This window comes from Terrapene carolina, unplaced genomic scaffold, assembly GCF_002925995.2.
Source record: "Terrapene carolina triunguis isolate 2854851 unplaced genomic scaffold, T_m_triunguis-2.0 Scaffold88, whole genome shotgun sequence".
Classification (NCBI taxonomy): Eukaryota; Metazoa; Chordata; order Testudines; family Emydidae; genus Terrapene; species Terrapene triunguis.
In genome coordinates, this window is record NW_020664439.1 from 32,614,108 (window position 1) to 32,630,742 (window position 16,635).

A 16,635-nucleotide genomic window follows, 5' to 3' on the forward strand; every position below is an offset into this window, starting at 1 on the left:
ATCATGCCTCTCCATCTGCACTGCTATTTTTAGCAGTGTAGTGTCCTACTGCCTCCCCTGTGCTGGAACCCTTCCCTGCCACAGGAAGAGACTCAAGCAGCGGGAAAAGGCTAATCTTTCCCCATTGCCTCCCCCTTGCCAGAACCTTTCACTAACACGTGTATCTACATGCTGCAGTGTGACACACCTTGCTTTTTACTGCAGCATGTAGCTATGCATATTTTACATGCCACAGCCACAGGTGTGTAGTGTAGATATAGCCTAAGCTGCTTGGTTGGTATGTCTTGCTCACACCCTCAGAGTCAAATTGATCATTGGATTTGGCATCAGGAAAGAATTTCCCCCCAGGACAGATTGGACCTTGGACATTTTTTTTTACCTACTTCTGCAGTCTGGAGCATCAATCACTTGGGCATATCTCACCTAATTCAGTCCCTGCAATTGCAGGGGCCTCAGGCATTGGTGGTACACCTCTACCCCGATATAACGCTGTCCTCGGGAGCCAAAAAATCTTACCGCGTTATAGGTGAAACGGCGTTATATTGAACTTGCTTTGATCTGCCGGAGTGCGCAGCCCCGCCCCCCTGGAGCACTGCTTTATTGCGTTATATCCGAACTCGTGTTATATCGGGTCGCGTTATATCGGGGTAGAGGTGTAGCTCAGTCTCTCCTGTTCTCTGCCTGTGGCACACAACAGTTTAATCTAACTCAAGTTATCAGGATCAATTTAGGGGTATCAGGGTGAAATTTAATGGCCTGTGATATACAGGAGATCAGGTAAGGAGGTGATCTAATGGGCCCTTCTGGCCTTTAACTCTATGAACTTTACACCAGGGGTCAATCCATTGCCAGGACCACGAGTTCAAAAATAGTTTACGTCCATCTTTTCATGGCCATCTCTTGTGTTCTGCGCCAAGCGCAGCTTTGCTGAACCCAAGGATATTAGTGGCTTTTATCTGTTCAGATCTTCTGTGAAATATTTTAATATAAAAAACAGTAAATTAATACATGAGAATTAAATAAATTAATGTGGATGTAAAACAAAGGAGGTGGTCCTCTAAACCTTATGGAAACAAAATTCCTTTCCTGACTGGGAGTTTTGCTTGTGGAAGTTGCATGATGCAGATCCTGATCCTTTGACATATGGGACAAAATATTACTCTGAGCGAATGAGTAATACTGTTGAACCAGAAAACTCTAGAAAGAGTTTATAAATTGAATGAGCCTCTCAAAACGTAAACCGGTCCCTTCAGTTCCTTCTGATGATACAACTGTGGAACTTTTTAGGTCACAGCTATGTTCTCATGAATATTATATTTTGTACTACATTTCCTGCTTTTGCTGGTTGCACAATTCCAGCTTCTGCACTCACAGCTTCCTCTGAAATATCGAGGCTGTTGCAACACCACTTAGAATTCTGCAACTTCCGTCCCCACCCACCCCCACCCCTTAATTTGCCTTTACCCCACTCAAAATTGTTCAAGTTCAACTGAATATCAGCAAACACAAAAGGCAGTGGATGTGTCATCCTCTGTTTGACACTTTAAGGGTGACTTGAAAAGGAAACAAAATTGTGTTTCTGCCCTTTTTTGCTTCATTATGACAGATAATGTAGGCCGGATTTTTTTCCTTCCTTCCTTCCTTTCTTTCTTAAATCCCCCTTCTCCCCCCCCGCCCCCGGCTTTGTGTGCAAAAGAAATTCTCACTCCACTGTGGAAGCCTGCTCTGTAGGCTGATGTGGAATGTGGCAGGGCCCTCTACACTTTCTTGTCTCCTTTGGGTCCGACCAGGCCCTGGATCCAGCAAAGCCCTTCAGAATGTGCTTAAAATTAAGCATGAGTAGTCTCCACTGAAGCCAGCTGGATAACTCACACACTTAAACCAAACTACATGCCTTAGTGATTGGGGCCCAAGCAAGTAGTTAGTATCTGTAATCCCCTGAGGACAGAGACCACAGTGGTTACAGATGCATGCAAATAGATGGAAGAGACTTTAACAGTCTGGCCCATAAACTTAAATCTATTTTTAAAAAGAGATTTGAGGAATCCTTACTCTTTATAGATACTTATACAGCCCTCATCACCATAGTATCCAAGCTAGGACTCTTATCTAGCCAGAAAAAGCCATCATGTCTGCCAGCCCTTGCAATACTAAGAAAACACCCTGTAACAAGGGGATGCTTCCTTAAACCAGCATTACCCGCTTACCCAATCCTACCCCACGCCTATGACTTCATCCATTCAGATTACAACCCTATGTCCTGAAGTGTCAGGAAGCTTCTTCCCTGCCTGGCTTAATGTCAGCCAGGAGAGAAATTTTAAATGGATCTCAGGCCTCTAGGAAAATTAGGTCGATAAAACTACATCATTCTGGGGTGTGAAAATTCCACACTCCAAAAGACACAGTTAAACTGACCTAACCTTTGGTGTAGACAGCATTAGGTCAATGGGAGAATTCTCATCGGCATAGGTAGCATCATTCCCATCGGCATAGGTAGCATCTTCACTGAGGTGCTAGAGCAGCACCACTGCAGCGTGTTAAGTGTAGAAAAGCCCTCAGGATATCTCCCAGGCTGAGCTCTGTAACCGAATTATTTGATCAGTCACTTAACAAAAACTGGTGCTTTGCCCCAAGAACTAATATATTTCATTACCAGTCCTGCACACTGGCATTTGTAGGCAAGAGTCTTCCAGCCATCTTCCTTTGAACAACCAGGGGTAAAAGATGCACCTGTCCCCTTCCCCTTCTAAAGGCCTCCCATCAGACAGATACAATTTCCTTGTACTGCTGAATCTGTTCTTAATTGTCTCGGGTGTTACTCCAAAAATGAGACAACAATGTCTGGCCACATAATATAGCCCATAAAGTTATGCTAGCTGCAACTTGGGAAGTTGCATATAACTGTTCCTACATTTCCTGGTTCAAGCTTGTAGTCAAATCTGAAAATTCTTCAGCTAGATTAAAAAAACAACATAAAAAAGGTGAATGTGGAAAATATAGCCACATATCTCAAAGAAAGGCTTGAAATCACTATGCAAAAGTACATGATTACATTTGCCCATGCAAATCTCTAGACTGAGTACACAGATTGTGTGTGTAATTGAATGTAATTATGCACACAAATGTCAACAATGTGCAGTTGTGTGGGTATTTTTGAACAAAGACCTCACACCACCTTATCTGCACATTTGATCCTTAGCTAAACTGGACAAAGTACTACTGCAAACAAGGAACAAACCTACAGTGGTAGAGAAACAGACTAGATGGCCTAATTGGAGTCTTCATTCCATCTCTAACAGGTATTATTTTATTACATGATTTTATTACATGATGTTCAGCGTGAACACCTATTGTAGTGTTATCTATAAAAAGCACAAAAATTACTTACAGTGTTTTGTCGCTGCTCGTTCTCATCACAGTGATACCAAAAGGGTTCTGAATGATATCGACTTTATACTTTAAATTGGAGGGTGCAGGTCCACCAAAAGCTTTTACATTCTCATGAGGAACTTCAAATCTTTTTTTATTAGGATCAGTGATCTGCACAGATTAAACAGTTACATTTAAATTATTAGAGGTCCAAAAATTAACTTCTACTTTCCTACTAGACCAATTTCCTCAATCACAATATATATGGAAATAACTATATATAAACACTAAAACTATGCTAAAAGAATGTTAACTTTGAAATGTCAAGCACCCGAAAGTTAAGAAATGCCAGAACTAAGACTGCCTGTGCAACCTTAATTTGCCACCCCATATGAACAGATTCTGATACAGCCTTTAACGATATGATCACATACTATTCATTCCACTCTCTCATTCAGTAGCTTATTGTCCCAGTCTCCTTGTGCAGCCTGTCCCAGTCTTATCCTGCTCCATCAGCTCCTTTACTTGTTTTCCCACCCAACCCCAACACACACACACTGCACTGCATCCCAGTCCACACCCTCAACTCTTCCCCCTCTCCGGCTCCCAGTGTCTTGTCCAGACAGGCAATTCCTGTCCTTTGCCCCACCAGCTCCCAATCCCAGGGTCCCATTCCCAGCACCACCAGGCTTCTTGTCCTAGTTTACTCTCTTTGCCTCTGCTGCTGCCGCTCTCCCACCTTCACTCTCCAGCCCAGCTCTTTCCCCTTCTACATTTGAATCTGGCTACTCCCCTCCACACTGCGTTGGTCCAGCAGGGGGAACATTTAAGAGCACAGCACAGAGGATCACCTGGCTCTCAGCTGTGGATAGCAACAATTGCAGGGAAAGTTCTGCTCAGTGCCTAGAGCCCTGGGATGGAGCATACTAAATACAGATGGTATCTACAGAGAATTTAGCTGCCAAACTTTAAGCAATTCTCTATTGTGTAGGTGCAAAACTGAGATTTTTCAAAGGCATAGAACTTGGCCAATTTCACAGAAACAGCAATAGACAGCCCATGGACGTACTTGAGTGTCTCAGCAAAATGTCTAACGTTTTTTAATGTGGAAAAACAATGCATTTTTCTCTAACCTTATTCTCAGAAACAACTGAAAAAAAAAGTAACATTATAAGCACATGTAACCAGGACCTTACAATGGGAAGTGTCTAGCAACCTTAACTATAGGTCACACTACAAACTCTGTCTATTATGTTACAGATTTTATTAATGTAATTAATTATGTTAGACTGATGTTGAATTTAACATCATATTCATTAGTAAACCTCTGTAGCAGTCATGCATGAATGTATATATCTTTCCTGATTTTCTAAGCATTCTCTGAAATAATTAAAATAATATTTCACCAGTATTATATCATTAGTATGAATTGAAACTAAATAAAATATTTGCCCTACCCAGTTATATTAAACAGCCATTTCAGCATAATTAAATTTGTCCAGGGAAAATTTGCACAAATAATTCACTGATAGAAAAGCTGAGATTTTCAAAACACACCAAGAAGACTTAGAGGCACAACTCCCATTGGGCTAGGTTATCCTATATGACCACATAAAGTTTCCCATTACTCTCTTGCATTGGCTACCCATACAGTGCAGTGTGGGAGGGGAAGTGGACTCTGAAGAGATGCAGGTGCAGCTGGGTGAGAGGGGGCAAGACCTGGCTGGAGTCTGGGCTCTGCCCCCTCAATGCCAATCAATATAGTTGCAAGAGTGCATCAGGTGACCTATGCTCTGCCAAATATCAGCCTAGTGTAGTTTACTTAATCCCTAGAGTACTGGGGAGACCAGGAGGCTGAATGTGTCCATCCAGGCAGATTGCAGAGTGATGATCTAGTCCATTGAAATTAATGGATATTATGCCTCTCTATCCCCATAGCAGCTCTGAAAATCTCAGCCATAGTCTTTATGTGGATTGAAAGTTGCATAGCTAGGGAAGTGTTTATCCCACGGACTACTGGCCAGATTCTGCCCCTGGATGCACGTGATTACATGCATGCACTTCAGAGGGAGTCATGTGAGTGCAACAGAGGGCAGACGTTAGTTAGGATTCTGTTTTAAGTAAAGGGCCTCCCTACAGTTCCTATCACTGATTTTTTTTTTTATCAGTTTGTTATATAAAATCCAAATTTATATGCAGGGTATTCGCCTGAGAATATTTTTGAACGCGGCATTCATTCTAAAATGATTCCACTTTTCATATTGTTCCTAGTCAATCTGATACCAAACTGACATGTAATCCTAAAGGGGATGAAGTTAACACAGTAGGGTCATGTTATCATTCTAGGGGCCTCCAAGGTTTACTAATGAATAGAAAAGGTCTTTGGCTTTTAAGACTCTCCTGCAGATACCCAAAAATCAATTTTGCAGCAGTTCTGGAATATGCAGTACCAGAAAGACCTTGAACTTGATTCTCTCCTGAGCTCGTATAACCCAGAGAGGTGGGTCCTCTAATGTTTGGAAACCAAGTGAAAGAGATACAACCCAATACAAATAAAAAGAACAATTTTAACAGTGCTGCACAATTGCATACTTAGCACCATGTTGTGACAATAATACAGCTTTTCTTTTTAAATTGCATAGAATTACATAAATTTGCAAAAAATCATACTGATTAGCATAAAGTAAGGTAGTGCAAAGGGGTCCAGCTTCTCCCAAAACCCCAGTTAAGTAATTCAGTGGCCCTCTTGCTAGGGTGACCATATTTCCCAAAGAAAAACACGGGACACCCCCCGCTGCTTACCTGAGGTGCCCCTGCCACGCAAGAGTGCATGGCTAGAACCCTGTGGGGCCCTCTCAGGAGGGCTGTCGCCCGTGGCCGGAACCCTGTCTCCCCCTCCGCATGCTGGAATGCTGCAGACTCTTCCCCCTCCCTCCATGGGGGGCTGGCATCTCCGCTTGCCCTCTCCACACCGCACACCGCTTTTTTTTTTTTTTGACAAAAGTGGGCATTTGTCCTGTTTGTTCTTGCCAACTGATCAAGTCAGCAAGAGCTGACAAATGCCTCCTTTTGAAAAAAAAGTCGGGATGGCTGGGATAGGGCTTAAAAAGGGGACTGCCCCAGCCCAAATGGGATGTATGGTCATCCTACCTCTATATACCTGTGTCGCAGCCCCACATCAATTAATTATGTACCCTAACATCAATCAATTATGTGCCTTTCAGCTCCATATTAATTAATTCTGGTCCCATCAGCCCCAAATCAGTTTTTTTGTGTGCCCTCAACCCCAAACCAATTAAGTTTGTGCTCCCCAGCCCCAGCTCCCAACCCCACTCCACACCAGTCCCACATCTTGCCCCCTAGCACATGTGTTTCCCTGAAACCCCCCCAGGGGATCTTAAACCCACTTTTCAACCTGCGGGGGGAAAGCAATTTGAGGGGCTCTTCATCTTCCTCTGAGGCCCAAATGGGAAGCAGCAGGGTGGCACAGCACCAGGGGTCCTTCACCCTTTTCCTAGGCTTGGAGTTGCAGTGAAGAGGAGAGGGGAGACAGGAGCAGAAGGGAACCAAGCCATTTTTCACAGGAAGGGAGGAGTGGATGTAGCAGAGATGCCCTAAGCTGCTGAGCTCTTACTGTTTCCAGTTCCCCTCTTGTAAAAATGGTATCAGCAGCTCTCTCTCCTCTGCTACCCCCAAACCTCTCTCAGCTCCTGAGGGGATGTGGGAGAGCTCTAACTGCCACTCCTAATTGCTTCCCCAAGAGGTGGGAGGAGTGGGAAAGGCAGCCAGTCAGAGTCAGTTTTCCACATAGGCTGATGGATTTTCCCTGCAGACCTATAGAATGGTCTGGAAACCCTAGTGTTGGTGCAGGTCTGCAATTGTTAGAGTACAAAAAATTAAAAATGACTTGTATTTGATTGAAACTACAAAGGGAACTTTAGCCAGAAATGTGTCTAAGACTACATGGCTAGCACTCCTTAGTATTTGAAAGGTGCTATGGGATCTTTAATGACTACAAGTAGTCAAGAACTAGATTCAATATCTCATCCAAAAGATGACACTTCTAGAAACTCATTGGCTGATTGGGGCATTGGTTCAGTATTGACTTTCAGAAAAAGGGGCTAAGCACTGAATAAACAATGCTTACTATAGTTCCCCAGTTTTTCTTTGGAGGTCTCTCCTCTAACTACTAACCAGGCTTGACCCTCTACAGCCGAAGATGATGCAGTTGTTAAAGTTTATTTTTACTCTTAGACCGTATTTAATCTCAACACCACTGGATTTTTGCTTTAGGAATAATGGGGAGTTTATATCGGTATCACTCAGATATTTGTTTTTGAGCCACTGCCCAGTTCTTCATTTCAAATTAGATGGAAAAACCAAGTAGAAGATGACTTCTGATGACTATAGATCCCAGGCTGTTTGGGGAGGGGAATGGAGGGCATAGGAGTTGACTCCGTGGAAGCTCTGGGGTCAGAGAACCCACAGGGGAAAAATAGTGGGTGCTCAGCGGTGTCGGCCCAACAGATCAGCTCCTCCCTTACCTCTCCCCCCCCCAGCACTTCCCACCTGCCGCGATCAGCTGTTCAGCAGCGTGCAGGAGGTGCTGGGGGGGAAGGGGGCAGAGCGAGGGCAGGGTGCACTTGGGGTGATGGGGCAGAACGGGGCAGGAAGAGGGGGCAGGGAGGAGTGGGGGCGAGAAGAGGCAGCGTGGGGGCCTGTGGGAAGGGTGGAGTGGCAGATGGGCCTGGGGTAGAGTGGGAGTCGAGCACCCCCAGGGAAATGAGGAAGCAGGTGCCTCTGTTGAGAGTGGGGGTTGCTCAAATGCCCTGGTCAAACAGATGGATAATAATCCTGACTATTCAGATTCCAGTTGGATATGGTATTGTTCTTCACTACCTCTCCCACATTGCTATAGTGTTGTGGTGTGCTGTAAAACAGCAAGAGCACCCATCCTGATTCTGGAAAGCACTTGGACCGTCTTCAGGACGAATTAGAACAAGCTGAGACTAGAGAGAAAAGGAAACTCTCCATGATCCCACTACCAATCTCCTCTGCCATTCGCATTTCCTGTGTTATGAGGCAGTGTAAAACACTAATCTTAAACAGCATAAGAAACAATTTAACCTTGAACCGGAAGCGATTTGTTGTCTGATATTCTCCCGTGAGTTGGACAGTGGTAATATCATTTCCAAATAGGGAAGGTGAAGGCAGTCTCGTTAACTTAGCTACAAAACCTTAACAAGAAAAAAAATAATATTACAATGTTGCTTTATTGCACCACAGAATCACAGAAATGTAAAGCTAGAAGTGTCCAGAAGCAGGGCCAAGGATACCTAGACCCTCACTCTCCAGTGCTTTGCTAGCCTGTTCTTCAAAATCTCAGATGATGGGGATTCCATAACCTCCCTTGGAAACCTATTCCAGTGCTTAACTATCCTTATAGTTAGAAAGTTTTTTCCCAATATTTAATCCACATCTCTCTTGCTGCAGATTAAGCCCAATCCTTCTTGTCCTACCTTCAGTGGACATGGAGAATGATTGATCACAGTCTTCTTTTATAACCGCTCGTAATGTATTTGAAGACTTATCAGGTCCTTCCCACCTCCATCCCAATCTTCTTTTCTCAAGACTAAACATGCCTAGTTTTGTTGTTGTTGTTGTTTCCTCAGGTCAGGATTTCTAAACCTTTTATTATAAACAAGATCTACGCCTCACAGTTACTATAGAATCCCTAAGGATTAATGCATTTGATGTGCATCCTTTGAAAAGACTTACTATAAAAATCATTACATGTACTATAAAGATCAACATGGTAGGTTCATATATAAAAAAATTTATACAGACCTCAAAAGGGTGCAGGGAACATTACAGCACAAATGCAAAGAGATGGCCCCTCCTCCAGGGAGCTTTCTATTTAACTTTACCCATGATGCAACAAGTGAGAGTAACAAGTAAAGGGGATTGGGCAAGAAAGGACAAGGGTTTCCACCATGTCATGCAGTTACTCTGGGCTAAATTATGGCTTTGCCACAAACCCTGGGTATAGGGCTATGTGCTATCGCAGTGCTCCAGGAACAGGACACAATTTGCTTAATAGTTCCACCTGCTCTGGGTAGACGGGAAGTATCCTTCACCAGCTTGATTCTGCCTTGGTGGGTACTTCTAACCTCTGCATGATGCACGTAACTGATGCAGACAAGCAGAATGGGCACCAAGGATGTACTTTACTGCTTGAGCACAGCTTGCTGCTTACCTGTATTTGTTTGCTTTACACCTCCTTCTACTTTATACCCATGACTCTTGGAGAAGAAGCACCAGGGTATGCTTGTTTCATTTTGTGGACTCCAGCAACAGCCACGTAGCGTACATAAGCTCTGTTTCAAGGCAAAGAAGAACTTGATTATATTAACAGCACTGATTAGCACCAAATAACAATCTAGATGGAAAATCATGCATCATGTGTATTTCAAATACCAGCAAATTTTGTTATAACATTCACAAGCACTCCTCTTTGGAAAAATCAATAGTTCTTTGACTGTATAAGAACATGATAGAAGCAAAGAATGGCTTTTCTAGATCCAAGGTAGAAATGAGTGAATTAGTTCAGGAAAACTAAGAAGTCTGACTTTTCACCCATTCTGAAAACCACATTGCAAGGGAGTCTTTTTTAAGGTTCTGAAATATTTGGATAAGATTTTTTTTTTAATGATTTTTTGTATTTATTTCCAAATTTCAGGTAGGACCAGAAGTGGACATACTGAAATACTTCAAGAAAACTTTCTTTTTTTTTTTAATCAGATTTCTAGTCCATTTAGGAAGATCCAATAGTTTCACTCATGGTTCAGATAAGTATCAAAACATCTGCGTGCACTTCTGGACCAAAACTAAACTCCAAATCTTCTTGATCTTTCCCCACTGATAGTTTAATATGGAAGACTTGTACTTTTGAAATGGAGAGTTCACATAAACATAACACTTTCTGTTGTTAAATTTATGCTAAATAATACAGTGATATCAGCGTAAATGAGGAAATACTCACTCCACAATAATTCACTGTTCATCTGCCTTCCATTAATGTAGTGGTCTTTTCCAAAATTAAAATAAAATGTACAAATAATTCAGGCAATTGGCAATTTTCTCATCTGTTCATGGACCAATCACACACAAACGCTTAGCAAGAAACAGAACAGATGTATTAGTTCCTAATTTACTATAAGATGTGGGTGGATAGCAATCAGCCCACATCATATAGTAAATTGTGAACTAATAAGTCTGTAACTCTGTTTCTTCGATCTGAATCATGAGTAGAGTTGTGTGAATAACCAATTTTTCATTTTGGTCGCTGAATTTAAAAAAAAATGTTTCAGGTTAACTCAAAACAAAAACAAATAAGTTTTTCAGTGAAGTAATGTTTTCATTTGACTAAAAATAAAACACAGTGGCATAAACGATACTCTAGCTCTGTGTGCATGTTAGCTTGAATATTATAGCTTTTCTGTTAGAAATTAATTTCTTTACAGATTGTCTGCCAAGCGCTATACATTTGTAAGTAAAAGCAGTTTTTGGTAACTTCATATTGTTTCTGATGTCTACATATTTTCTCTCATTACGGATATAACTGACCACTTGCGTCATAGTGCACTAGTGATATTGTAAACTAATATCAGTGGAAATTAGTAGCAGAATTAGACAGCCCATCTACCCTAACAGATCCTAAAGCTGGTGAAAAAATGTTGACAAAAATTACATTTGAATTAAATAAAATGGAAACAATTTTATGAAAGTGTTTTTCTGTTTTCCAGCCAGATCTAACAAATCCCTTTAGAATACTTTTCAACTGTCACTGCAGAGCTCAGCAACGTTATGCTAGACAGACCTGTAGATAGACCTGATTCCATATAACAGAGTTTATATCAACAATGTTGATTGCTTTTGCTGGCTTCCCATTCACCTCTGAATCTAAATTGCTCTGTTGGTTTTCAAACTCTCCCTGTGCTTGCTTCACTTAAGTGCAGTTATTGACTAAGAACTTCTCTATATTTACACCGGCGCAGCTGTGCCACTGGAGCGCTTAGTGAAGACGCTACCTACGCCAATTGGAGAGCTTCTCCTATCAACATAGGTACTCCACCTCCCTGAGAGTTGTAACTATGTCGACAGAAGAAAATTTCCCATCAATGTAGCACTGTCTGCACAGGGACTTTGGTCGGTGTAACTACATTGCTCAAGGATGTGGATTGAAACGTTTTTAATCCACATCCCTTCTTTTAAAGCCACTTTCCTAATAAAACATTTCTCATAAAAAAATGGGATCAACACTATTGCTGATACTTCATTTTACGGTACTATAGAAAAATAATTGAATTGTTTTGATATTATTATTACCAGTTTTAGGGATATTTAAAAGGATATTAGATCAAAAAATTGCTGTACCTTAGCGAAGCCTAAGGATCACATATACAACAATCATCCAAATCTTTGGCTCAGCATTGGTTCTCACCTTTCAAATCCTTTCTATTTAGTTTTCAAACAGAGCCTTCTAATCACAGTGGGGGGGGGGGGGGGAAAAACAACCCTAGACTTACCATGGGACTCACAGTAAACAAAGTGCTGCATGCATGCATTCATCTCCTACTGAAGGATGAGTGCACCATTTAACATGGGAAGATTAGATCAAAGGTACCAATTAAAGATTCAACTGATTTGCATGACTGCACCTATATTGTGCACTACTTCTTGAGCAAGATAGGAAACCAATTTATTCCCACTGAAAGAACAGGGGAGTACAATATGTTTACCTGCAGGATATTATTGAACCATATAACATAATACAAGCTATCGAATGACAAGAGCATTAGCAACTGTGATCTTTGGGACTCGTCAGGGAATTCTCCCATGTTACTGATATTTTGATTATTTTTTGAATGGCTGGAATTAACCATCACATACAAAAATAATCCCACTGGATGTGGGGGAGAGAGGGGAAGGAATATACAAATCACCAGCTTCTATCAGAAGAGAACATATAATTTAAAGAGGAATAAAAGTGAGTTTAAGGGCAAAGATAGAAAAACTGTAACGAGAATATTTCCATTGCATAAGAAAAGTATCAAACAGTAGATTCTTAACTAGGAAGGTCTCTGTGCTCATCTGAAAATGAGAGAGAGAGATTTGAGACTAAAAACTTGATATGGAAGCAAGATGCAGGCACACAAGATAATATCCTTTCCTGGGGACTGCACCTTGACACAGTAGGAAGACTGGTATGTTCCAATGACTGAGCTAGGTGGGTGGAAGGTTTAGATCTTGGGAGGACCACCCAAGCCAGATAGGGCAAAGGTTAGGTACTAGATGAAAAGCAGTCAATTGATCCTCCAGGTTGGGGGTTCAGTGACAGGCCAACAACCTATTTTTGTAAAGAAGATAAGTTATAGAAACACAACAAGGTAACCATTTTGGCAAGCAGCATGATAAACAGGGAGGGAGGAGTCTTGTTCATGCTCTGAGTGTTATCTGATGACATGGGAAGGATTCAGATTCAGAAATCTCATAAGTAGCTCATGGAGCACTGGGAAATATCTGCATTACTTTTTATAAATTTCATATGCCCCTCAGTGTATCTGAGTGATCCTACCCTGCTTCAATGCACAGTTAGATCAAAGTTGTTAAAGAGATAGGCAGGAAGGGTAAAACAATGGCCTAGATAAGGAGCTTCCCCTCAAATCACATTAACCTGGTTTATAGCCCTGAAATATCATCCTGAACTCCTCAGTTTCAACTAGGTGAAAGGGTTGTTTTGCCAAGGGTGAGAAGAAGATCAAAAGAGCCTGATCTGTGAAAAGATCTCCCTTACAGAGGGGGTTGGGGGAAGTTATCAGCTGCTACAAAAGCTGACTCAGACTGACTGAGCGCCAGGGTCTGCAGCAACCAGGCTGTAACTTGGCCCCCAAGAGAACAGGAGATACCAAGGCTAAATCAAGTCTAGCTGGGGGCTGGAGAGGAATGTCAAGAGTAGGTAACAGGTTTCAGAGTGGTAGCTGTGTTAGTCTGTATCAGCAAAAAGAACAGGCACCTTAGAGACTAACAAATTTATTTGGGCATAAGCTTTCGTGGGCTAAAACCCACTTCATTGGATGCATGCAATGGAAAATACTGTAGGAAGATATATATACATAAAGAACATGAAAGAATGGGTGTTGCCATACCAACTGTAACGAGACTCATCAATTAAGGTGGGCTTTAGTGCAGGAAAGCTTATGCCCAAATACATTTGTTAGTCTCTAAAGAGTAGGTAAGACAGTATGCACGTAGGTCTGTGTTATCTTAACACCCTTTGTCTGAGCACTGGCAAAATAAATCATGCTTTGTTTTGGAGAAGCTGCTTCTGTACCACTGCATATCGCTACTGATTACAGGCTCCTGAAGGGGAACTCTTGCTAGTGCCAAGTCCACTGGGCTTTCTAGGTATCACAATTAGAAAACAGGGAGTGTAAACTGGACACCCTGTTCGAGAGTGGTGTGATTGTGGTATCCCACCCCAAAGAGAAATGGAGGCACAAGCCTGCCACTTGAAAAGGTTGCACTCAGGGAGAGGGGGACTGGAAGAGGGTTTCAGGTGGGGCAGCCTATCCGGGGACGGTGCCATTATAAATGTTAATATGTGAATGTCAGCTAACGAAGGAAGGAATGGTTTCAGCAGAGCGAGGTTGTATTATATATTACGGGTGAGATTTTCCAAAGCACCCAGTGTGGATCTACCCTTTGCTCTCACTGACATCAGTAGCAAAACTCCCAGATTCCAATGGGAGCAGAGGTAAGCCAGCACTGAGAGCTTTTGAAAATCCCATCCTACAGCTCCCAGATTACAGGCTTTAGTTTTCCTCGTGTACACAAGGTTGTTTTTGTAGTCAGATCTCAAGTTTCATTGTATATGGCCCATTTTCTAATTAACCTCTCATGTATGTTTCAGACCTTTGTTGCCCCTCGATCTGGAATGCAGTCAATTCTCTCTGAGTAGCTTACTGCTGGACAGTCTGGAGAAAAGTCTGTTAAAAAAAATTAATGGATTATTAATGATAGAAATAGCTTAATTACATACTTAAATAATTTAAATCTAAAGGCCTGATTCCCCATTACCGTCAAACTTGTGCAGGCATGTACCTCTAAGCAAAATAGGTATAAAACACTGCCATTCTGATGTAATCATATTGGGACCTACTTCTCTCAGGTGTATATAACTACACAAGGCGCAAGACAGCACAGAATTCTTCCTAGGTATGCCCGACTTTTTTTAATGTTATGGCTGAAAATAAAGATGCAGAATGTGATAAAGTTTCAAAGAAGTCCTGTAACTCTCATCACACATCGCTTCATTTAAAATTCACCCAGTATTAAAAATGGAGGGACTTTTGCTCCATATTCATGATATTGTTCTGCTGCTCTTATATGTGCTTCCTACCCTGTGTATGCCTCCTTCCACAGTATCCAGAGTTTGGGCATCCTCAGAAACATGAATATTCCAGAGATATGAAGATGTTCCATGAAGATTTTTATAATTAAATTTGTGGGGCTCTAGCAGAGGTGAAAGTAAGCCAGTATGGTCCGGTATGGCGTGCCGGACCAGACCAGCTTCCCCAGGCTGGTGATTTAAAGGGCCCAGGGCTCCCTGCAGCAGCTGAAGCCCCGGGCCCTTTAAATTGCCTCCCGAGCCCTGCTACCGGAGCCCTGGGTAGCGGCGGCAGGGCTCCGCCGGTGATTTAAAGGGTCCAGAGCTCCTGCTGCTATAGGGAGCCCCAGCCCTTTAAAGCGCTGGCTGAGCCCTGCCACCGCTACCCCAGGGCTCTGGAAGTGGGGCTCGGGCAGTGCTTTAAAGGGCCCGGGGCTCCCCGCAGCGGCCAGAGCCCCTGGCCCTTTAAATCGCCCCTGAGCCCCGGGGCTCCCAGCCGCCTCTGCAGCTGGTAGCTCCGGGGATGATTTAAAGGCCCTGGGGCTCCCAGCCGCAGCTGGATCCCCGGGGCCTTTAAATCTTGATTTAAAGCCCCCCCCCCCCTTCTGGTTGAGGCCACGCCCCTGCTCAGGACTCCGCATACCAGTAAGTCCTTTAACTTACTTTCACCCCTGGGCTCTAGTGAACTTGAGGAGTCCAAGAGCCTCCACTGCCAGATAGTATCATAAGGGGTGTTGCACGTGCCCATCGGAAGTTGTGGCCTTTTTTCAATTTAGTTAGTTAGTTAATTAGGTTCCAAACTGAGGCCTACAAATATTACTCCAGCTTCAGCGTTATATAGTGGGGTTTTGCTTGTTTCTTTTTTTAACGGCTAGGTCAGGTAGATATGTTCAGGTCCAAAAGCTGATAAAAATAAATGCAAATATCTGCCTCCGTGAGCAGCAATACCTGAGCAGCAATACCTGAGCACATTCACTTTGTGTTAGCATTTATCACTTCCTTTTATACACACTGCCATTTGCATGCCCAAACTGTGGGCTTGATTACCCAGTCTTCACATGCAAGTGAGGATGCATGCAGAATGTGACCATGTCAAAACTGAGTCTCCTTGCACATTTGGCTCTGTATGCTAGCCTACCTCTAAACAAAATTTTCTTCTAATTTATTGATTCATTAAAAGAAAACTCTTATCTTTTATGATATTTTCTTCCACACTCAACAGAATCTCACTGAAAAAATAAATCAGTTTGGATTTAGTTACAAATTAGTGTTTACAAGACATTCTAAATGGTATAACTAATTAATTCAAAGTATAAAACATGCGGAGACTTATATCAAAGGACCAAACTATATTTAATCATCTGATAAGATATTAATGTATCTTATCAATACAGTTATCGAATGGGTCAAAATCTTTGAAGTATGTTTCATTCCTACACAGTACATATTCATGGAGTTATGGGCTGAAGCAAGTCCAGAGTTGTTCTCTGACATAACATATGAAGAGCTCTTAAATTTTCTCTCGCTTTTGGAGAGCTATTGGTTGTTATTCAAAATATTGAAAATCCACTTTCCTCATTAAAAAAGTAACTTGAAGAAATACACAGTGCCGGTGCTGGGAGGAGAGGAGTTGCATTTATTTTTAACTGCTTTAAATTTTTAATCTTTCTAGTTTTTTTACTCATTATAAATATTAACATTATCTGTAAAAAGGGAGCAACTACTGTGCTTTGTCAGCATCAAGGCCCCATTGTGCTAGACACTACCAATACACAGGAAGATGCAGTCTGTATCTCAAAGAGTTTACATTCTATACA

The 16,635-nt window shown here is 42.2% G+C and overlaps 1 protein-coding gene across 1 annotated transcript in view; it reads right to left on the reverse strand.

The window, feature by feature from the left end:
- The window catches only part of SI (sucrase-isomaltase), a 158,895-nt gene that overhangs the window by 141,814 nt on the left and 446 nt on the right, over positions 1 to 16,635 (reverse strand). The window contains exons 2-5 of the mRNA XM_029911098.1: positions 14,344 to 14,417; positions 9,626 to 9,746; positions 8,497 to 8,606; positions 3,389 to 3,540 (exon numbers count right to left, since the gene is read on the reverse strand). Of these exons, the coding sequence (XP_029766958.1) occupies positions 3,389 to 3,540; positions 8,497 to 8,606; positions 9,626 to 9,746; positions 14,344 to 14,417 (457 nt within the window). The remainder of the gene's footprint in view (positions 1 to 3,388; positions 3,541 to 8,496; positions 8,607 to 9,625; positions 9,747 to 14,343; positions 14,418 to 16,635) is intronic.